Source organism: Nycticebus coucang, chromosome 9 (assembly GCF_027406575.1).
Source record: "Nycticebus coucang isolate mNycCou1 chromosome 9, mNycCou1.pri, whole genome shotgun sequence".
NCBI classification, from domain to species: Eukaryota; Metazoa; Chordata; class Mammalia; order Primates; family Lorisidae; genus Nycticebus; species Nycticebus coucang.
Genome location: NC_069788.1, coordinates 44140463 through 44162560, shown reverse-complemented (window position 1 = coordinate 44162560; position 22098 = coordinate 44140463). Strand labels below are relative to the sequence as shown.

Here is a 22098-nt window from a genome sequence, read left to right as displayed (position 1 = left end):
TGTGACGCCACGGCACTCTACCCGAGGGTGGTACAGTGAGACTCTGTCTCTACAAAAAAAAAAAAAAATTCTTAGTCTTTCCCAACAGCTCCCTTGAAATCATTTGGGAAAAACAAAAATTGGGGCTCAAATGGAAATAAGATCAAGCTCAACATACTCTCATGGCTTTCTACAGTCCTTTCTATGATCTTATACCTCACGAGATCTATATGCCAGTTACCTCTGTAATTTTATCTCCTGTTCTCAAGCAAGTACCCTCTGCTCCACCCTCCCTTCTTCCCTAAGGTCTTTGCATTTGCTGTTCCTTCTGCCTGAAATGGGCTTAAGCGACTTGCCAACTCAGTCTCCTTCAGGTTCATCTAGGCCAGCGGTTCTCAACCTGTGGGTCGCGACCCACAGGAACTGTATTAAAGGGCTGTGGCATTAGGAAGGTTGAGAACCACTGATCTAACCTGACCACCTTGTTTAAAATTAGCTCACCCTATCTCCCTTCAGTGCTATGTTCTTGAAAACATTTATCACAAATGTTGTAGTACTTATTTAGCTTTCTGCCTCTCTCCACTTGCAACCATGATGGCCAGGGTCTTTAGTTTGTTCCCAGTATCCCTAGGTGCTCAGTAAACATGTACTGGATGAACAGATGTGTGTGGTGGCAGAAGCTGGTAGGATGGGAAATACAAGCTGACCCCACTGCAAGGTTTAAGGGGTGCTGTGGGCCCCTTGTATCTTTCTACCCTCTGCCTGGACTCTAACTCCACCAGCCGACTTCTTGAAACTGAAACCCTGGGAGGCAGAGCTGCTCCCACCTCCTTATGAACAACCAGAGCAAGGCTGCTGCTTGGTCTTTGTAAACAAGTTCACAAAATTTTTGGCATACTTGATGGCATTAGGTTTTATTGTGATCCCACTCTCTCTCTCTCTATATATATATATTTTAAGACAAGAAGCTCACTATGTTGCTCACAGCAACCTCAAACTCGGGCTTAAGCGATTCTCTTGCCTCAGCCTCCCAAGTAGCTGGGATTACTGGCACCTGCCACAACACCCAGCTATTTTTTTGTTGCAGTTGTCATTGTTGTTTAGCCGGCGCGGGCCAGGTTCGAACCCGCCAGCCTCGGTTTATGTTGCCGGTGCCGTAACCACTGTGCTACGGGCGCCTAGCCTCAAGGATATTTTTACAGCAATATTTCTGGAGAGAACTGAAATCCTAATGATGGCAGTTTTGGGTTTGTGGAAGAGCTGAAGTGGGGTAGTAAATTATGGGCAAACCCCAGAGCAAAGCTCATAAACTATAAGCAAGATGGGCGTCAGCTAAAATCAAATACCGCTGGAGTCCTTAGGTACGAGAGGACCCGGACATCCGTTCTGACATACAGCATCCGGGAGTGATGGTGGAAGGGAGAGGCTGAGAGGGTAAGCAGTGGAGGATCCGCCCCTTGACCAAGCCCGGTCCGGTGCCTTCCCAGAAGCTCTGGCCTGACCCCGCCCACACATGAAGCCTTAAGTTTTAGCTCCGCCTCGTCGGTGGACACGCCCTGGGCAATGGCCCGGATCCGGGGCAGCGTTTTTCTTGGCCCCACCCCCATAGCCCCCTTTGTTGCTCTGGCCCCGCCTTCAGTCGCACCTCCTGCCTCCTTTTCTCCCGGCGTGCTGTCTGCTGTAGCTCTGACTCCGGGTTCTCTCCTGTCTCTGAAGAGGGGTTGTGGCTGGCGCTGGAGCACCCCGAGGTTAAAGACAGCGCTGAAGTCCTCTGTTTTCCCAGAACTACAGCTGAGGCCTCAAGCCAGAGAGACGGACGGCGCGGCCCCAGTGCACTGGCATGGCGTCCCCGGGCGCTGTGACCCCAGGGACTGAGGGCGCTGAGTTGGCGCCCTGGGCGGAGCTGGAGGCCCCTGCCCGCCTCCTGTTGCGAGCTCTGCAGGCGGGGCCCGAGGGAGCGCGGCGGGGCCTCGGGGTGCTACGGTCCCTGGGCAGCCGCAGCGGGGAGCCCTTCTGCTGGGGCCGCTTTCTCGAGGCGCTGTGCCGGGAAGAGCCGGTAGTGCAGGGGCCTGACCGTCAACTGGAGCTGTAAGTTCTCCCGCGGGCTCTCAGCAGTCATGGAAGGCAGGGGCTGTCGCTACCTACCTCTCTGTCCTAGTGGAGTCTTGTAATTCCTCACAGTGAGGAGGAGCTCTCTTAACTAAGCACCTGCTGTGTACCGGGCAGTGCCAGACTCAGAGGATAGAAAGATGTAAGACACACCCTTTCTCTTTGGGGCAAATAATGCAGTAATTATAAGGAAAGTCAAATCTTTTTTTTTTTTTTTTTTTGAGATAGAGTCTCAAGCTGTCGCCCTGGGTCGAGTGCCGAGGCGTCACAGCTCACAGGAACCTCCAGCTTGGGCTTAAGCAATTCTCTTGCCTCAGCCTCCCAAGTAGCTGGGACTACAGGAGCCTGCCACAATGCCTGGCTATTTTTTTTGTTACAGTTGTCACTGTTGTTTAGCAGGCCTGGGAACCCGCCAGCCTCGGTGCATGTGGCTGGCGCCCTACCCACTGAGTTAGGGGCATCGCCCTCAAATCAATGTTAATTGCATACTTGCATCTCTAAAAAAGTTGATCTTGTACATAAAGTGTACAAGTATTAAAATATTAAACTAAAAAACAGGTTTTTTTACTCTTAAATACATGGCATTCTTTTTTAAAAATTGTATTTATTTATTTTGGGGGCGGCGCCTGTGGCTCAATGAGTAGGGCGCCGGCCTCATATGCCGAGGGTGGCGGGTTCAAACCCAGCCCCGGCCAAACTGCAACAAAAAAAATAGCCGGGCGTTGTGGCGGGCGCCTGTAGTCCCAGCTGCTCCGGAGGCTGAGGCAAGAGAATCGCGTAAGCCCAAGAGTTGGAGGTTGCTGTGAGCCGTGTGACCCCACGGCACTCTACCCGAGGGCGGTACAGTGAGACTCTGTCTCCACAAAAAAAAAAAAAAAAAAAAAATTTATTTTTATTTTCTAGAGACAGAGTCTCACTATGTCGCCCTCGGTAGAGTGCTGTGACGTCACAGCTCACAGCAACCTCAAACTCTTGGGTTTAAGCGATTCTCTTGCCTCAGCCTTCCAAGTAGCTGGGACTACCTTTTCCTGCCACAACACTTGGCCATTTTTTGTTGCAGTTGTCATTGGTTAGCTGGCTGGGGCTGGATTTGAACCCTTGAGCCTTGGTGTATGTGGCTGGCACTGTAACCACTAAGCTAAGGGCACCGAGCCTTTATTTTATTTTTTTATTGGGGATTCATTGAGGGTACAAAGACCCAGATTACATTGGTTGCATTTGTTAGGCAAAGTCCCTCTTATAATTGTGTCTCGCCCCCAAAAGGTGTATTACACACCGTGACCCCCTATCCTTCTCCCTCCCTTCCTCTTTCTGCTCTTCCCCTTCTCCCACCCCCCACCGTGCACTAAGTTATTATTGTCCTCATATCAGAATTGAGTACATAGGGTTCTTGCTTCTCCATTCTTGTGATGCTTTACTATGAATAATGTGTTCCATACAAACAGATATTTAAAACAGACATGATAAGGGATGGAATTGTGTTGGCTTTATACCATCAACTTTTCACGGCATAATGAGCACTTTAAGGCAAGATCACTTGCCATTCTAAGGATGTTGACTGAATCCATAGTTCAATGTTCTCAATAATTCCTAGCTTTTTGAATGACATTGAACTTTTTTCAGTACTTCTTTAGCTGATAACTCCTACTAGGTACCCAAGTGTGGGCTCTGCCATTTTCTTTTGTTTTCTTCTTTATCTATTTTGAGACAGAATTTTATTCTGTTGCCCCAGGCAAGAGTGCCCTGGCTTCATCATACCTCACAGCAACCTCAAACTCTTGGGCTTAAGAGATCCTCTTGCCTCAGCCTTTTGAATAGCTTGGACTACAGGTGTGCACCACAACCATTGGCTAATTTTTCAGTTTTTAGTAGAGACAGGATCTTGCTCTTGCCCAGGCTGATCTCCAACAAATAAGCACCTTGGCCTCCCAGAGTGCTAGGATTACAGGTGCGAGCCATCTTGCCTGGCCTTCTGTCATTTTCTTATTTGGTTGTGCTATGATTGGTATTATCTTTGGGTGTGCATCCTTTTAGCCATGTGTTCATTTTGTGAGGATTCTTTTTGTTATAAAAGATAATACAATATACACAAATGCATGTAACTAGCAAAGTTAATCAAAATACATAGAAGATGGGGCAGTGCCTGTGGCTCAGTGAGTAGGGCATCGGCCCCATATACCAAGGGTGGAGGGTTCAAACCAGGCCTGGCCAAACTGCAACAAAAAAAATAACAGCATTGTGGTGGGCTCCTGTGGTCCCAGCTACTCGGGAGGCTGAGGCAAGAGAATTGCCTAAGCTGAAGAGCTGGAGGTTGCTGTGAGCTGTGATGCCACAGCACTCTACCAAGGGCGACAAAGTGAGACTGTCTCTAAAACCCATGAGTGAGTGAGGTGCTGCCTTCAGCCACTCCTGGTTTGGGTTTTGTAATGCTTAATTTCTTTTTCTTTCTTTTTTTTGAGATAGAGTCTCACTTTGTCGCCACCTTCAGTTGAGTGTTATGGTGTCATAGCTCACAGCAACCTCAAACTCTTGGGTTCAAGTGATCCTCTTGCCTCAGCCTCCCAAGTAGCTGGGACTACAGGTGCCTGCCACAACACCTGGCTATTTTTAGAGACAAGGTCTCACTCTGGCTCAGGCTGGTCTCCAACTTGTGAGCTCAGGTAGTCCATCCGCCTCTGCCTCCCAGAGTGCTAGGATTATAGGAGTGAGCCATTGCTCCTAGCCACTTCATTTCTTATATTTTATTTATTTTTTAATTTTAATTTTTGTGTGTGTGTGTGTTTTTGAGACTGAGTAGAGTACCATGGCATCACAGCTCACAGCAACCTCAAACTCCTGGGTTTTAAGTGATTCTCTTGCCTCAGCCTCCCGAGCAGCTGGGACTACAGGCACCGGCCACAATGCCCGGCTGTTTTTTGGTTGTAGTTGTCACAGTTTGGCAGGCCCAGGGCGGATTTGAACCCGCCAGCTCTGGTGTATGTGGCTGGCGCCTTAGCCACGTGAGCTACAGGCGCCACCCATTTCTTACATTTTAAATAATTAAGTAGAAATAGGAGCTCTAATATTTTCTTTCCACCCTCCACTTTGAATTCTTCAAGTGATGGGTCAGGAGGACTTGTTTGAATCCTCAAATTGGAGGCTATAGAAATGTTCGTCCAGCTGCCTGGCTTATTTTGTACCTGGGACCCCTTTATAGAACTGTATTTCAGTATAGTCGATTTCCTTCGTAATCCTAGGTATTTTACTTAATGTGTTTAACATTCTTACTCTGATAAGGGGTCTGTGGCACTAAAAAAGGTTAAAACCCACCTGGAGTAGGGTCTTCCCTACCTCTCTGCCCTCATATAGTCTCCTATCACAAATTATCTATCTTTTCAACTTTGACTCTAGTTTTTCTTTCTTACACAGTATCTATATTCCAAAAAGAAATAGGTCTTTTGTTCCTCCCTTACATCCCAAGCACCTCTGGGTGTGATGACAATCAGCACTGCAAAATCGTGCATAGGGAGGTCACACAGGACCTGGAATTACAGACAGCTACATTTGATCATGGGCCTTTGGAGCACTAGAGAATAGTGTTAAAGCAGAGTATGCTGAGTGCTTGCAGGAAGGAGCATTTATTCTGCCTTGAACCCTGGGACTCCAAAAGAAAAGGCCCTCAGTCCCTTCTGTCTACCCTTTGCGACTGTGAAGACTATTTGGAATGTGTAAAGTGGTGTCTTGAATGGCTATTACCTGATTCCTCTGTTTTAAGTCTCACTTCCTCTGGGTAACTTTCTCTCGCCGCAGCAGCCCTAGCTGATCTCTGCATACCTATTTTCACTCACTGAACGTGCACTAGCTGCCTGCTCTGGACTGGCACTGTGCTAAGTACTAGGACACAGAGAACAGAGACACTACTTCTGCCTTTTAGGAACTCACAATTTGGTGAAAGGGAGAGGAGAGCTGGACACATGAGTGCCAGGGGATTGCCAAGGGTGATGAGAGGTCCACAGACTAAGCATTGCACAGCATCCTGGAATATTTTTATCTAAAATTTGGCAAAGGACCTTTTTATTTTAAATGTAAAACAAGCCTGGATCTATTATAGGGTAGGTTCCAAAATGAATTTTGGAGCTGAGATAGGAGATTCCAAAGAGCTCAAAGAATGGGCCTGGCATATAATAAATGCTCATGAAATACCTTTTGAATGATTCTCATGTTGTCCTTTCCATCCACACTGACTTGAAAGTATCTCCTGTTTTCCCTGATCTGTGTTCACTGCCATCTAGCCCTCAGCTCTGCCCTGTCTGTCCTGTGCTCTGCTCCCTTCAGCTGGCTGCTCTAACTGCCTTCTTTCCCCCTGTTACCCAGGAAGCCACTGTTGCTGAGATTGCCCCAGTTATGCCAGAGGAACCTGATGTCCCTGCTGATGGCTGTTTGGCCATCACTGCCTGAAAGTGGGCTCCTTTCTGTGCTGCAGATTGCCCTGCAGGACCTGGTCTCTGACCCTGATGCCTGGCTCTGTACCCTGGGAAAATTTCTGGACAGGGATCTGGGGGTTGGAGCCTCCATAGAGGGAGCCCCCTTACTGTCCAAAAGGTGCCAGACACAGCTTCAAAGTCTATGTAGGTACCTGGGTCGGGGGGGCAGGAGGTTGAAATTGCCCCAGGTTCCAGACCCTAAAGAAGAGGACGACAGGGACTCCCAGCAGACTGGGAAACGCAGAAAGGAACCAGAGGAAGAGCCTGCAAGTACTGAGGGGATGAGAGCCCCAAAAAGGTTCAGGTGTTCTGAAAGGGGAGAAGAAGAAGAGGAGCCTGAGGAGGAGAGACCTGCATGTGAATCATTGGAATCCCTCTTGGGCGAAGGAGGTGCATCTCCCATTAAGAACCAGCCTGTCCTGGGAGCTGAGATCAGCAAGGCTAGTCCGAGTCTGGAGGCTGCTAAGAGTCTAGCTGAGAGTTTTGAGTTGCCCAAAGCTATCCAGGTACTGTGGTGGGGAGGCTGGAATTATAGTAATCCTTCAGGAATGGTGGGTTTATCCATGATGAAGGCTGGTTGAGACACTGTTACCCAATTGGGATGACTGTAGTTCAAGGAGGAAGGGGGAGGAGGATGGGGTTGAAAGAATGTAGCCTCCACTCCAAATACTTTTTTTTTTTTTTTTTTTGAGACAGAGACTCAAGCTGGTGCCCTGGGTAGGGTGTCGTGGCATCATAGCTCATAGCAACCTATAACTCTTGGGCTTAAGCAATTCTCTTGCCTTAGCCTCCCAAGTAGCTGGGGCTACAGGTGCTCACCACAACACCCGACTATTTTTGGTTGGAGTTGTCATTGTTGTTTGGCAGGCCCGGGCTGGATTCTAATTGCCAGCTCTGGTGTATGTGGCTGGCGCCCTAGCCGCTGAACTATAGGCACCCAGCCACTCTCCACATACTTTTTAGGAGAGGTGGGGAAGTGGGTTACTGGAAACACTTGTCCTAATTATCTATAACATAGAGGTGAAGGGTGCTAGGCAAAAGTGGAGGCTCTGGAGCTATCCCTGTCACCTCGTCCTCTGGGATGGAGGGAAATCATGCCAGCTTGCAGCCTATTAAGGCCTGGGTCTATTCCCATTTGGGTTGGATGCAGAGAAGACCATGGACAGCTGGATTTCACATGAGTCTTGTCTAGACTGGATTCTCAGGCTGTTTTCAAGATAGCAGCTTCCTCTTCTTAGCTGTCTTTTTTTTTTTTTTTTTTTTGTAGAGACAGAGTCTCACTATACCGCCCTCAGGTAGAGTGCCGTGGCATCACACAGCTCACAGCAACCTCCAACTCCTGGGCTTAGGCGATTATCTTGCCTCAGCCTCCTGAGTAGCTGGGACTACAGGCGTCTGCCACAACACCCGGCTATTTTTTTTGTTGCAGTTTGGCCGGGGCTGGGCTTGAACCCACCAGCCTCGGTATATGAAGCCGGCGCCCTACCCACTGAGCCACAGGTGCCGCTCCTTAGCTGTCTTGAATTATCTTTGTCTGGTAGCTACCACTGACAGGGGTCCTTCTCAGGAAAGGGAGCCAGGATTGGGCTTGGGGCCATAGGCATTGGTGACTGGGCTCTCTTCCACAGGACCAGGTTCCCAGGTTGCAGCAGCTGCTGAAGACCACTGGAGAGGTGACTGGCCCTACCTTGCTCACCCTAACCCTGCTTCTACCTTCTGCCCAGACCTCGACTATGCCCAGGGAAGCTCCAGTACAGGGAGGATGGGGGAGGCAGGGTTGGAGTAAGGTCTGAGGACAGTCTCTACAGGGGCTTTTCTTGGCCCAAGTCTGGACATGTCATCTAAATCCAGGCAAGCTCCTCTCCTGGGGTAGCACCTTTCAGGATCTCAACCACTCCACTCCCTTTCCCAACTGAAAGGATGTTCTCAATGACTTGTCACCAAAGGTTCTGCCAACCCTGACATGGGATTTCTTTCCCCAGGGGCTGGAGAGGTTGGAAGATGCCCCCCCGGTTGAGCTACAGCTTCTCCATGAATGTAGTCCCAGCCAGGTGAGTCCAGATAGACTTCCTGGCCCTGAGGTTACATCTTTTTTCCTGTACCTCTCCCTGTTTAAGTTTATGTTTCCCTGTCATGTGTGGGAAATTTAGGAGAGGGTTTTGTTTTCTTTCTCAGGTCTAAGGGATCACCTGAGTGGTTTCTTTTATAAGTCACCTCAGTGGTTTCTTTAGCCCTTCATTCTCCCTCCTAGAGCAGCTCTCCTAGCCTTAACTTACCCTAGAGTATCTGCCCTGCTTCTGCTCATTTGACTTGAGATAGCTTAGCAGAGGCAGACTGAATGTCCCTATGTCCTCCCTCCCTCCCTGCCCGGCCCTGTCAGCAGATGGACCTCCTGTGTGCCCAGCTGCAGCTCCCCCAGCTCTCGGACACAGGTCTCCTACAGTTCTGCACCTGGCTACTGGCCCTTTCACCAGATCTTAGCTTCAGCAATGCTACTGTGCTGACCAGGAACCTCTTTCTTGGACGGGTAGGTGCATTTGCAGGCATTCAGAGTGCCGGTGACAATGAGGAAGAGCATCTGAGCCTTCACAAGGGCAGTACATGAGAGAGGGCATTGCCAACTTTGCAGGCATTCATTAGTCTGTCTAGGCTGCCTGGGGCAAGGAGAGGATGCCTGCTAAACTGGCAAGGCTTGGATCCCTAGGCTGTCTACCTACTAGGCATTTGAATCCTCCCTCTTATGCCTTAGAACACTTCCAGGAATTAATCTAGGGGCTTTCAGGGATTGGAGATCTGGGGGAGGGAGCTATATATCTTTTTCAGTGGGTGGGTGCATGTGAGTCCTAAATAAAATAACTTGGTTTTTATTCCTTTGTAATGTGTATCACCATCTGAAATAGATATCTGATAAAACATTTGTCAAAAGGAAGAAAAATATTAATATTTTTCTCCCCATGTGCTATAGATCCTTTCCTTGACTTCCTCAGCCTCACGCCTGCTTACAACTGCCCTGACCTCCTTCTGTGCCAAGTACACCTACCCTGTCTGCAGAGCCCTTCTTGGCCCTGTGCTCCTGGCCCCAGACACAGGTAATTCTGGACCCCGGCCCAGGCCTGGTAGCTGTGCCCTCTCTGTTCCCAGCACCCTTGATCCCAGGGTCGCCCTAGCTGGAGATGGATATTCAGTGGGTAATAAAGATGCTTATTGCTTCCCTGACAGTCCTAGGCTCAGCATTCTGTTCTCCCCCTCATCCCATCTTCTCCTGCCATTTCACTCCAGGCTTTTCCCCTCTGCTTTCCTCTACCTAGGTCCAGCTCAAACAGAATTACTATGTTGCCTTATGAAGGATGAGTCCCTGGAGTCAGACACACAGGTTCTAATACTGGGGTGAGTGTGCAGGCCTCTGTCCCTGACCTTCACCTTTTAAGCCAGGCATGCTCCTGACAGTCTGTGGTTAGAGCCAACTAGGCACCAGGCCTTGTGCCTTTCCACCTATGGGCCCTTGCAAGTTGCCGTCCTGTGCATCTTCTGGAGCCCAGGGTTGCAGCATTTCACAATTCTACCTCTGCAGGATGTGGGTTGGCTTCATACCAGGTGTCTTAAAGAATACAGAAGAGGCTGGTGGTCTCTGCTCTTGAGTAGTTCACAGAATAGTTGGAACATGGCACAATAGTTAAGAGCATTGGCTCTGGAATCAGACAGACATGGTTTCAAATCTCAACCTTTGGGCCAGGTACAGTGGCTCATGCCTGTAATCCTAGCACTCTGGGAGACCAAGGTGGATGATTGCCTGAGGTCACGAGTTCGAGACCAGCCTGAGCCAGAGGGAGACCTCATCTCTAACAATAGCCAGGTGTTGTGGCAAAAGCCTATAGTCCTGGCTGCTTGGGAGGCTGACGCAAGAGAATCCTTTGAGCTCAAGAGTTGGAGGTTGCTGTGAGATGTGATTCCATAGCACTCTACCAAGGTGACAATGTGAAACTCTTTCTCACAAAAAAAACAAACAAAAAAAAGAATCTCAACCTTGTGTTTGTTTGTTTGTTTCTTTATTGAGACAAAGTCTTACTTTGTCACTTGCATATAGTGCTGGTGTAGTCTAAACTCTTGGACTCAAGTGATTCTCTCACTTCAGCTTCCCAAGTAGCTGGAACTTTGGGCATCCACCACAACGCCTGGCTGTTTTTAATTTATTTATTTTTATTTTATATTATTATTTAAAAAAATATATATATATTTATTTATTATTATTATTTTTTTTAGAGACAGAGTCTCAGTTTATCGCCCTCGGTAGAGTGCTGTGGCGTCATAGCTCACAGCAACCTTCAACTCCTGGGCTTAGGCAATTCTCTTGCCTCAGCCTCCCAAGTAGCTGGGACTACAGGTGCCCACCACAATGCCCGGCTATTTTTTGTTGCAGTTTGGCTGGGGCCAGGTTCGAACCCGCCACCCTCAGTATATGGGGCCGGCGATTTTTAGAGACAGGGTCTCACTCTTGCTCAGGCAAGAGTGATCTGAGCTCAAGCAGTCTACCTGCCTTGGCCTCCCTCAGTGCTAGTATTACAGGCGTGAGCCACTGTGCTTGGCCTCTTGCCTTTCATTTGAATGTGTGAATCAAACAAGTTACTCTATCTCTCTGAGCCTCAATTTCCTCATAGGAAAAATGAGGGTAATATTTACAATAGACATTAAATGCGATAATCCATATAATGAGTTTAACACAATATTTAGCATCTAGTAAGTGCTCAAAAATTGGTAGTAAGTTGGTGTTAAACTTCACTATTAATATCAGGGAGTCAAAATACAGATGTGAAATAACAAGTACTACCCTACTGGACACAGACATGAAATATAGAATGCTAGATATAATAGAACAGAATAGCCTAAGGCCAGGCATGGTGGCTCATGCCTGTGATCCTAGCACTCTGGGGGGTGGAAGCAGGTGGACTGCTTGAGCTCAGGAGTTTGAGACCAGCCTGAGCAAGAGCAAGACCTCATCTCTACTAAAAACAGAAAAACTGAGGCAAGAGGATTACTTAAGCCTGAGTTGGAGGTTGCTGTGAGCTATGATCCACCTAGAACAACAGAGTGAGACTTTGTCTCAAAACAAAACAAAATAAACAACAACAAAAAGAATAGAACAGCCTCAAAAATAATATCAGCCCCCATTTATTGAGTACTTTCTCTGTGCTTTAAAGTCTCAGTCTTCATGCAGTCTTGTACATAGATGCTGCTGCTGCCTTAAAGAGAGAAAAACTGCTCAGAGAGGTTCAGGGACGTGACAAAGGTCACACAGCTAGCAAGTGATAAAGCCTGGGATCAAACCCAAGTCTGTCCGTCTAAGAAGCCACCCTATTTCCATTGCACATGCTACCTTTTCAAACAAGGCAAGGACAGTGCAATGGAATAGGTAGCACAGCTGGAATGGACATCACATGGGTTAGGCTCTGCAAGAAAGGCTCACCTTCTCGAGGAAGCCTTATATGTGTCATCTTACTCCACCGTTCTCTGAATCTCCACCTTTTGTTCTCAGGATACACTCTCTACTCCTATTTATTTATTTTTATTGTTGAGGATTCATTAAGGGTTCAGAGACACTCTTAGTTATTTTTTAGGGGATCTTTTTACTACCTCTGTTCTCACTCCCATGATCTACCCTTTTTACTACCTTTGATTTCACTACCAAATCCTTTGTCTTCAGCTTCTTTGGGTATTGGGGTTGTGACCTTCCTGTCACTCGTATGGACTCTGCAGCATTAGCTACTGGGGGTGCCACCAGCATCAGAAGGACTACTCTGTTGGCCTTGCCTTGCTGTGAGGACTTACGGCAGTAGATATTCAGGCTCAGGTGGGAAGTTGGGCTTTTCTTACTGAGGCCTCTGCTTTGAAGACAGATCTTGGAGCTACCTTGGAAGGAGGAAACTTTCTTGGTGTTGCAGTCACTCCTGGAGCGTCAGGTGAGTAGGCCACCTAAGGGAAGAGTGGGCAAAGAAGTGCCCTCATGCTGTGGAGGAGTGAGGGGCTTCTGGGTTTCTGAGTCCTTCAGTGATGGAAGGTGCCCTGTGACAGTGGCTTGTAAGGCCAGCAACAGAGAGCTGACTGCATGGTCAGTCTAGCTCCACCTCTTATTAGCTGTAGGTCCTTGGGTTGTGATTTTTTGATGTATATGTCAATTTAATTTTATTTTTGAATAGGTAATAGATACATATATTCACAATTTTATATATTTATTTTGAGACAAGAGTCTCACTATGTCACCCTCAGTAGAGTGCTGTGGCATCAGCTCACAGCAACTTCAAACTCTTGGGCTTAAGCGATTCTCTTGCCTCAGCCTTCCAAGTAGCTGGGGCTCCAGGCACCCGCCCCAACGTTTGGCTATTTTCTTGTTGCAGTTGTCATTGTTGTTTAGCAGGCGTGGGCCAGGTTCAAACCTGCCAGCCTTGGTATATGTGGCCAGCACCCTACTCACTGAGCTACGGGCGCCAAGCCATATATTCACAATTTTAAAAGCCAGGAAGGATATAGTGAAAAATACTCCCCCTCCCATTTGATCCTGCAATCCCATTACTGGGCATCTACCCAGAAGGAAAGAAATCCTTTTATCATAAGGACACTTGTACTAGACTGTTTATTGCAGCTCAATTTACAATCGCCAAAATGTGGAAACAGCCTAAGTGCCCACCAACCCAGGAATGGATTAACAAGCTGTGGTATATGTATACCATGGAATACTATTCAGCCATTAAAAAAAATGGAGACTTTACATCCTTCGTATTAACCTGGATGGACGTGGAAGACATTATTCTTAGTAAAGCATCACAAGAATGGAGAAGCATGAATCCTATGTACTCAATTTTGATATGAGGACAATTAATGACAATTATGGTTATGGGGGGGAAACAGAAAGAGGGAAGGAGGGAGGTGGGTGGGGCCTTGGTGTGTGTCACACTTTATGGGGGCAAGACATGATTGCAAGAGGGACTTTACCTAACAATTGCAATCAGTGTAACCTGGCTTATTGTACCCTCAATAAATCCCCAACAATAAAAAAAAAAAAAAAAAAAAGAAAAATACTCCCTTTGTTTCTCTCCCTCAATCATCCAGATTTCCCTCCCCAGGGCTAACTGGTGTTACTCGTTTTCAGGGGAACCCTCTGAGAGATGTCATAAATAAAGTAGAACCTCTGTAAGTTGACCATCCAAGGGACTATAACAAACTGGTCAACCTATGGAGGTGGTCAACATAAGGAACTATCCTTACTGTGCTGATATGTACATGTGGTACATGGGTGGTCTGTGAAAATTAGGTCAATTTAAGGAGGTGAACAGTGCAGGAAGGTGGTCAACTATGGAGGTTCTACTGTATATGGAAAACATGTTTGAATTACCACCTGTTGTTTTTTTGTTTTTTTGAGACAGTTTCACTTTGTTGCCTTGGGTAGAGTGCTGTGTCATCATAGCTCACAGCAACCTCAAACTTCTGGGCTCAAACGATTCAATTGCCTCAGCCTCCCAAGTAGGTGGGATTATACACGCCTGCCACAATGCCCTGCTATTTTTTAGAGACGGGGTCTTGCTCTGGCTCAGGCTGGTCTTGAACCTGTTAGCTCAGGCAATCCACCCGCCTTGACCTCCCAGAGTGCTAGGATTACAGGTGTAAGCCCTGACCACCCCTATGTTTTATGTAGATTGTAACACACCAAGTTCAGTGTTCTATGTACCTAGCTTTTTTTACTTAACAGTATATTTTGGTATCTTTTTCATATCAGTATCTAAAATTCTGCCTCATTTGTTTATATCTTAGGTAATTGACTAAACTTCTTTACGCCTCAGTTTCCTCCTCTACAAAAGGGGAGTTATGATAGCACTTACCACGTAAGACTAGGGTGAGATCTAAATAGCTAACTGGTATAAAGTTACTCATACCAGATAACTGGTATGAAGTGCTCAAAATAGTACCTATGCCTGTTATAGTGTTTATTAAACTGTTATTATGAAGAGCTAGGTTATTATGCTGGCAGTGTCCCTTGGGACTTTTCACTCCTTTATATGTTACATCACTAAGCCAGACTAGAGATCTTTGGCTTCCCCTTAGTCCTAATCTGAGCCTTTGCAACAGTAGCCACCATTTTCTGAGACCTGTGTTTATCAGTTTTTATGTACATTATCTCATTTAATCCTTCTCACAGTCTTCAGAGTTAGATATTTTGGGATTCATTTTACAGGTACGGAACCTGAGGCTTTGCTTGGTTAAGTGACCAGCTAGAAAGTGGTAGAGTTGAGAACTGGATCCAGGGCTGGCTGAAGGAAGAACCCAGACCTTTCTTGTGATACTTCTCCATCCTCCAATGTGTGCAGGTGGAGATGACCCCTGAGAAGTTCACTGTTTTGATGGAGAAGCTCTGCAAAGAGAGGCTGGCAGCCAGCACCTCCGTGGCCTATGCCAAGCTGTTGCTGACAGTGATGACCAAGTACCAGGCCAATGTGAGTGTTGATAGGGCCATGTGGGCTGGTCCTGCCACAAGGGTGTAGTGTACAGATATGTTTTCCAGTGATAAAATCTTGAGTGTTAGAGAAAGTACACATTTAAGCCCAGGACTGGGAAATGGGACTGCTTAGGAGTTAGTTCATCTAGCCAACACCTCTTTGGACCAGTTGGTGTAGGGAGCATTGGGAAATTGGCAGGAACTATAATGCAGTCCCTGACCTTGAGTTGACCCTGTCCCCCAACCCTGTGACATGTAGCAACACATCAGAAGAAAAAACTTGGTCCAAAAGGAAGGTAGCAGTGTCTAAACCTCGAGTTTTCTGATCTGTAAAATTGGGATTGTTGTGAGGATTATATGAAGTATGCATATGTGCATATATGACGTAATGCATATAAATGCCACATACTAAACACCCAGTAATTGTCAACTATATTAATGTAGCCAGCTGAGTACGTTGCATACCTAGTATTTGACTCCAGGTCCACCTGAATCCTTGGTTGGTTAACCATGGTGAAAATAGTGAGAGTAGATTGCTTAGGAGTCTCCTACCCCTCATACCCTATGCTCCTTTCCTCTCTCTTTCCCATGGGGTTTGGGGGACATGGGAAGGATCAGCTGCTAGAGTCCTGATGAGATTCTTTCTTCTTCCCAGATTACTGAGATCCAGAGGCTGAGCCTGGCTGTGGCCCTAGAGCCCAATACCACCTTCCTGAGGAAGTCTCTTCAGGCTGCCTTGAGACATTTGGGCCTCTGACTATGCAGGAAGAGACCATCTTCCTCCATCAGCAGCTTCCTGAAGGACATTTCCTCCTTGACCATCTTTCCCTGACCCCTTGTTTGGGGGTAAAGGCTGATCCTGGCCATTCCAGGGACCAACTATCTCTGTGTTCTGAGCTGCAGAGAGGACATCTTGGCTTCCCAGCCAGCTTCTGGGCTAAGGGAGCTGGATGAACTATATTTTTGAGGGCTGCTGGCCCTGGGATCACTTTTTGTCAAGTCTCAGACTACAGGGACAGAAACTTTCCAGTAAGCCTTAGTAGTCTCCAGCAGACCCAGAGTATGATGTTCTAGGACATCCGTAGCACCTATGTGCTCAGCTCCAATCTCTTGTTCTTGGGTGTATGTTATGGTCCTCTGTGTTTTTGTTTCCTGATTTGAATTATTATTTATCAATTGTATTTACTAAAAAGCAGGAACTTCAATAATGTCTTATTAGAGGCAGTGCCTGCCTTGCCATCCCAACTTCTTCCACTCCCCTGCTCATTGACAAGGGGCATCCTTTTTCTGGTGAAGGGAAAATGATAGAGCGTTAGGTCTGAAGTTCATTCATTATCTGTATGCCATCCACCCCAGCCCTATGGGAGTTGCCTGTTGAGTAAGTGATGTAGGCAGAGAACATTGGGCAGGCAGGTAGGTGGGAATGCAGAGCTTAAAGGTATGTCTCAGTCTGAGTTCAGGAAGGGTTTTTTGCAGATGACATTTGAGGGATCTGAAGGGCTCTTGGGGTTATGGCTGACAAGAGGATGGGACCCATTGGGCAGAGGAAAGGGCAGTAAAGACATTATAGATGTGCTATGCTGTAGTCCTGGTTTTTTTTTGGTCGGGACTGGATTTGAACCCTTCACCTCTGGTATATGGGGCCAGGGCCCTACTCACTGAGCCACAGGCGACGCCCTTTTCTTTTTCTTTCTTTTTTATTTTGAGACAGAGTCTCATTATGTTGCGCTCAGTAGAGTGCTGTGGCACCACAGCTTACAGCAACCTCAAACTCTTGGGCTTAAGTGATTCTCTTGCCTCAGCCTCCTAAGTAGCTGGGACTACTAGACGCCCGCCACAAGGCCCAGCTATTTTTTGTTGCAGTTGTCATTGTTGGTTAGCTGGCCCGGGCCAGGTTCAAACCCACCAACTTCAGTGTATGTGGCTGGCGCCGTAACCACTGTGCTACAGGAGCCAAGCCCTGTGGTCCTGTTTTATATCTCTGTATTTCTTTTTTTTTTTTTTTTTTTTCCCTGGGTAGAATGCTGTGGCATCATAGCTCACAGCAACCTCAAACTCCTGGGCTCAAGCGAGTCTCCTGTCTCCGCCTCCCAAGTAGCTGGGACTACAGACGCCCGCCACAATGCCCGGCTATTTTTTGGTTGCAGCCGTCATTGTTGTTTGGCGGGCCCGGGTTGGATTCGAACCCACCAGCTCAGGTGTATGTGGCCGGCGCCTTAGCCGCTTGAGCCACAGGTGCCAAGCCCTCTGTATTTCTTTTTTATTTTTTTGTAGAAACAGAGTCTCACTGTACCGCCCTCAGGTAGAGTGCTGTAGCATCACAGGGCTCACAGCAACCTCTAACTCTTGGGCTTGCGATTCTCTTGCCTCAGCCTCCTGAGCAGCTGGGACTACAGGAGCCGGCCACAACGCCCGGCTATTTTTTTCTCTGTATTTTTTTTTGAGACAGAGCCTCAAGCTGTTGCCCTGGGTAGAATGCTGTGGCATCATAGCTCACAGCAACCTCAAACTCCTGGGCTCAAGCGAGTCTCCTGTCTCCGCCTCCCAAGTAGCTGGGACTACAGACGCCCCCCACAATGCCCGGCTATTTTTTGGTTGCAGCCGTCATTGTTGTTTGGCGGGCCCGGGTTGGATTCGAACCCACCAGCTCAGGTGTATGTGGCCGGCGCCTTAGCCGCTTGAGCCACAGGTGCCAAGCCTATATCTCTGTATTTCTGTAGCACCCAGTAGGTGACTTGTTCACAGTAATCACTTAATACGTTGTATTTTCAGTTAACTATCAAGTGAAAGCTCACTTCCCAGGTCTTCCCCACTGCAGGCGGTGTGGTCAAGGAACCCAACCTCTTGACATTCCCTTGCCATATGAGTGCACGTTAGTGCAAGACTGAGGTAAGGAGGTCAGGCCTACGAATAAAGCCTGCTTTTGAGCTGGCTTGGTGTCAGCTGGTGACTTCTCAGGGGCCATCTCCACCTGCACACATTGAAGGATGGAGAAGTATCACAAGAAAGTATCCATAAACTGGTGTGGAGGGGAGGAGGGAGTAAGCAGAGAGAATTTTAGAGACAAACATGTTGGAATTGCACATTGTCAGCAGTCATCGCGGCACCGGTGTGTGTGACTCCTGAATCTGAGACGCGCCGCAGCTGCGGGCCTGAATGGGGATACATATACCCAGGGTGGGGTGGGGGCGCTCAGAATCGCTGAAAGTCCCAGCATCCTCGCGCGAGTCTAGTTGGGCAACGTGCGGCAGCACCCTCCAGCGGCTGCGGACGGCAGCGCTCCTCCGGGCGGAGCGACCTGACCACACTCGGGAGACAGGCCGTGAGAACGAGGCATTTCTCGCGAGATCAGGGAGACTATTTGAGCGCATGCACGCGCTACGTTAGTCTCTTTTCCGGTTATCGCGGCGCGAGCAGCCATGAGGTGAGTTGTGTTGAGGATGCTATCCGCGTACGTCTGCTCCAAAGGCCCCGCCAAGGATGGGGACTTTGCACGCTGAGTCAGGGGTCCTTGCGCTTGTTTGTCTCGGATCACATGTTGCGGCCTGCGGGTGTCCATTCTCGCCAGGTCTGCTCCCAGGAGATCTCTCTTCTCCGGGTCGTGGATCAGGTTCTGGGGCCCTGTTGCCGCATTTTGTTATCATCAATGCCGGATGGAGCGTGTCGTGGGCAGTCTATCCATCTCGAAACCCGTAGACTGGGAGGCGGCCGAGGGTGAGGACCCCGCGGCGCCCTCGCACTGAGCGCGCTCTGCTTTCTCTCCCGCAGCAGCAAAGTCTCTCGCGACACGTTGTACGAGGCGGTGCGGGAAGTCCTGCACGGGAACCAGCGTAAGCGCCGGAAGTGAGCGCGGACTCCCCGCTGAGGGCAGGGCGGTATGGAAGAGCCGGTGGCCGGCTAACTTTGATCCTTTGGTCTAAGGTTTTTGGAAACGGTGGAGCTGCAGATCAGCTTGAAGAACTATGATCCTCAGAAGGACAAACGCTTCTCTGGCACCGTCAGGTTGGCCCCGTTTTGACCCCACCCAGCCCTCAGTACCCTGGCGTCTGACTTGTCCCCTTCGGGCTCTTGCTGAGGCCGAGGCGGGCGCGTGCGGTACTGACGTGCCAGGGTAGTTCAGACCCCCTGCTCCGGCAGGCGCGGCTGGACGGACCCCCACCCTGGGTCTTAAAACATGAGGGGAGGCGTGGGGAGGCCTTGGCCAAGCCCGCCGGCTAGTCTGAGAAGCCAGGCTAGCTGTTGGTGAATGTGGACGCTCTGGGTAAGGCTGGGTGACTGCTGGACTCACATACCTTCACCTGCCCTTACGACCCAGAGCTGGCCATGATCTTTTCTGTCCCCTAAAACGCAGGCTTAAATCCACTCCCCGTCCCAAGTTCTCAGTGTGTGTCCTGGGGGACCAGCAGCACTGCGACGAGGCCAAAGCTGTGGACATACCCCACATGGACATCGAGGCGCTGAAGAAACTGAACAAAAACAAGAAGCTGGTCAAGAAGCTGGGTCAGTGCAGTTTTATACTGGGGGTGGGGGCGCCAGCAGTTTGCATGGGAATGGTAGAGAAGTGGCTTTTTGCCATTTTATGTGTATTATTTTGAGACAAGTCTTATTTTATCGCTATGGGTTGAGTGCTGTAGTGTCATAGTTCATAGCAATCTCAAACTTTTGGGCTCAAACAGTTCTGCCTCAAGCCTCCTGAGTAGCTGGGATTACAGGCTCTGCCATAGTGCCTGGCTATTTTTATAGAGTCTTGCTCTGATTCAGTCTGGGCTTAAGTGATCCTCCTGCTTCAGTCTCTTGAGTAGCTAGGGCTACGGGCACATGCCACAGCACCCAGCTATTTTTTTTTAGAGACAAGGTCTTTCTCTAGCTTAGGCTGGTCTCTTTGAACTCCTGAGCTTAAGTAGTTCACCTGCCTCGGATTGCTAGTATTATAGATGCCCACGGTACCATTTTGACTTTTAGTTGATGAGGAGTAGAACCTTGAAAGGAAGGACTGTGTTTGTTAGGTAGCCTGAATGGTAAATTTTAGCTTCATGAATGTTTGTTTTAGATTTGCTTTGAGGATAATATTATGTAAGGTGGGGGCCGGTGTGAAACCAGACACTGGTTTTGTTTGAACAAAGAGGTTCTCTGAAGTTATCTAGCCAGGGGCTGTTGAGTTATGAATGGGAATTTCTGCTTCTTGAGTTCTAGTTTAGCTATTTTTTTTTTTTTTTTTTGTAGAGACAGTCTCACTTTATGGCCCTCGGTAGAGTGCCGTGGCGTCACACAGCTCACAGCAATCTCCAACTCCTGGGCTTAGGCGATTCTCCTGCCTCAGCCTCCCGAGTAGGTGGGACTACAGGCGCCCGCCACAACGCCTGGCTATTTTTTTGTTGCAGTTTGGCTGGGGCTGGGTTTGAACCTGCCACCCTCGATATATGGGGCCGGCGCCCTACTCACTGAGCCACAGGTGCCGCCTAGTTTAGCTATTTTTTAATGTTCCTCTTGCACGGTTTGGGCTGTGGTTCTCAACCTTACTAATGCTTTGAACCTTTGTATACAGTCCAAAGGGGTCTCAACCCACAGGTTGAGAACCGCTGGTTTTAGGCAGTGATAGTAGACATGTTTTACAGATGGGAAACAGATGTCCCCGTTTGTGACATGCCTAAGTTTTGCGGCTAGGAAGTGAGAAGGCAGAATTTGAGCCCAGGCCGATTTTACCAGAGGATCCATTGCACAATGGAGATGGTGTGGGTTGTGGGTCAGCCTGGTCTCTGAGATTGGGTTTCAGGACCAGTTAATTCCAGAAGGTGGAACTAATCACTAGAAACAGCATGGGTGTGGGGAAGGGTTAAAAGAGTGGGTATCTGGGGGCAGGGACAGTGGGTTCTGTTTAGAGGCCACTTACATGTTTGATTCATGTGCTTTTCTGGCCTACCATGTTGGAGCCATAACTTAGTGGCAGGGCATCCGGTGGCTAAGCATCCAATGGTTTTCTCTTTAACAGCCAAGAAGTATGATGCCTTTTTGGCCTCAGAGTCTCTTATCAAGCAGATCCCACGAATCCTTGGCCCTGGTCTAAATAAAGCTGGCAAATTTCCTTCCCTGCTGACCCACAATGAAAATATGGTGGCCAAAGTTGATGAGGTGAAGTCCACAATCAAGTTCCAGATGAAGAAGGTAAGGCAGTGTAGTGGGTTGTCGTAAGTGGGTATTCTGGCAGAATTCAAATTTTACCCATTTGGGGCCCCCCATAGGAACCTTGGTTCATGTTTCTGAGGGTACTTAATGATATTTGACAGAGGCAGTAAGCAGGATTGAAGCTTTTGAATAACCTTGGTCTTCTTGGCCTGTGTCCAAGCACTGGCTCATTAGGTCATGAGGCGAGATAGGCAGGCTGTCTACCATTCTTCCACCAACCTGATTTGACTCTCTTCCCCTCTTCCTAGGTTCTTTGTCTGGCTGTGGCTGTTGGCCATGTGAAGATGACAGATGATGAGCTGGTGTACAACATCCACCTGGCTGTTAACTTCTTGGTGTCATTGCTTAAGAAAAATTGGCAGAACGTCCGGGCTTTGTACATTAAAAGCACCATGGGCAAGCCCCAGCGCCTGTATTAAGGCACATTGTAATAAACCCTAATGATACCATCTCATGTTTTCCTATAATTGGGGTGGGGGACATTTGTGAGCTGACACTTATGTGCCTTGGCACTGTTCCTTCAGTGATGGATAGTTAGGTACAAGAGACAGTAGAGCATTCGTTTTTTCTACTATCAAAAAAACCCTCCTGTATTCAGTCTGGGTTCTGGTGGCACCATTAATCCTAGCTCTTTGGGAGGCCAAAGCAAGAGGATCAGGAGTTGGAGGCTCCAGTGAATTGTGGTACTCTAACACAGGTGACACAGCAGATCCTTGTCTTCCCATGCCCCCCAAAGCCTGCAGTCTTAGATACTTAATGTGACAGGATTACTAAATAGGACTGAAGCTTTTCGAGTTACCCTAAGGGGCATATCAGGCAGACACCGTAGGTTGTGCTGCTGCTTCTGCCTAAAAGTGGGATATGGGACAAGACCTTTAATGA

The 22098-nt window shown here is 48.2% G+C and overlaps 2 protein-coding genes across 10 annotated transcripts; both read left to right on the top strand.

Moving 5' to 3' along the window:
* Nucleotides 1-1533: 1533 nt before the first annotated feature.
* Nucleotides 1534-16922, top strand: FANCE (FA complementation group E). Of its 9 annotated transcripts, none has more exons than XR_008382640.1 (10): nucleotides 1534-2067; nucleotides 6442-7057; nucleotides 8180-8224; nucleotides 8534-8602; nucleotides 8932-9078; nucleotides 9517-9640; nucleotides 9860-9938; nucleotides 12443-12505; nucleotides 14906-15031; nucleotides 15689-15711. XR_008382640.1 is itself a non-coding variant. In XM_053603709.1 (10 exons), exons 1-10 carry the CDS (start codon nucleotides 1820-1822, stop codon nucleotides 15788-15790), a joined length of 1557 nt encoding a protein of 518 aa, XP_053459684.1. In that variant the 5' UTR covers nucleotides 1535-1819; the 3' UTR covers nucleotides 15791-16922. The 9 variants fall into 9 exon arrangements, 8 of the variants coding, with proteins under 8 accessions (XP_053459684.1, XP_053459690.1, XP_053459689.1 ...); XM_053603709.1 differs by having other exon boundaries at nucleotides 1535-2067; nucleotides 6442-6991; nucleotides 12439-12505; nucleotides 15689-16922; XM_053603710.1 differs by having other exon boundaries at nucleotides 1537-2067; nucleotides 6442-6991; nucleotides 8935-9078; nucleotides 12439-12505; nucleotides 15689-16920.
* Nucleotides 16923-18348: 1426 nt separating this feature from the next.
* Nucleotides 18349-21665, top strand: RPL10A (ribosomal protein L10a). Its single transcript, XM_053603730.1, has 6 exons — nucleotides 18349-18457; nucleotides 18802-18876; nucleotides 18955-19035; nucleotides 19385-19533; nucleotides 21023-21195; nucleotides 21465-21665. The coding sequence occupies exons 1-6, from the start codon at nucleotides 18453-18455 to the stop codon at nucleotides 21633-21635; spliced, it is 654 nt and encodes a 217-aa protein (XP_053459705.1). The 5' UTR covers nucleotides 18349-18452; the 3' UTR covers nucleotides 21636-21665.
* Nucleotides 21666-22098: the final 433 nt, after the last annotated feature.

Coding starts and splice junctions, on each gene's coding strand:
- FANCE (XM_053603707.1), top strand. CDS start 1,820: ATGGCGTCCCCGGGCGCTGTGACCCCAGGGACTGAGGGCGCTGAGTTG. Junction 8,603..8,931: donor ATGAATGTAGTCCCAGCCAG/GTGAGTCCAGAT, acceptor CGGCCCTGTCAG/CAGATGGACCTCCTGTGTGC. Junction 12,506..14,905: donor AGTCACTCCTGGAGCGTCAG/GTGAGTAGGCCA, acceptor CAATGTGTGCAG/GTGGAGATGACCCCTGAGAA.
- RPL10A (XM_053603730.1), top strand. Junction 18,877..18,954: donor AACCAGCGTAAGCGCCGGAA/GTGAGCGCGGAC, acceptor CTTTGGTCTAAG/GTTTTTGGAAACGGTGGAGC. Junction 21,196..21,464: donor TCAAGTTCCAGATGAAGAAG/GTAAGGCAGTGT, acceptor CCCTCTTCCTAG/GTTCTTTGTCTGGCTGTGGC.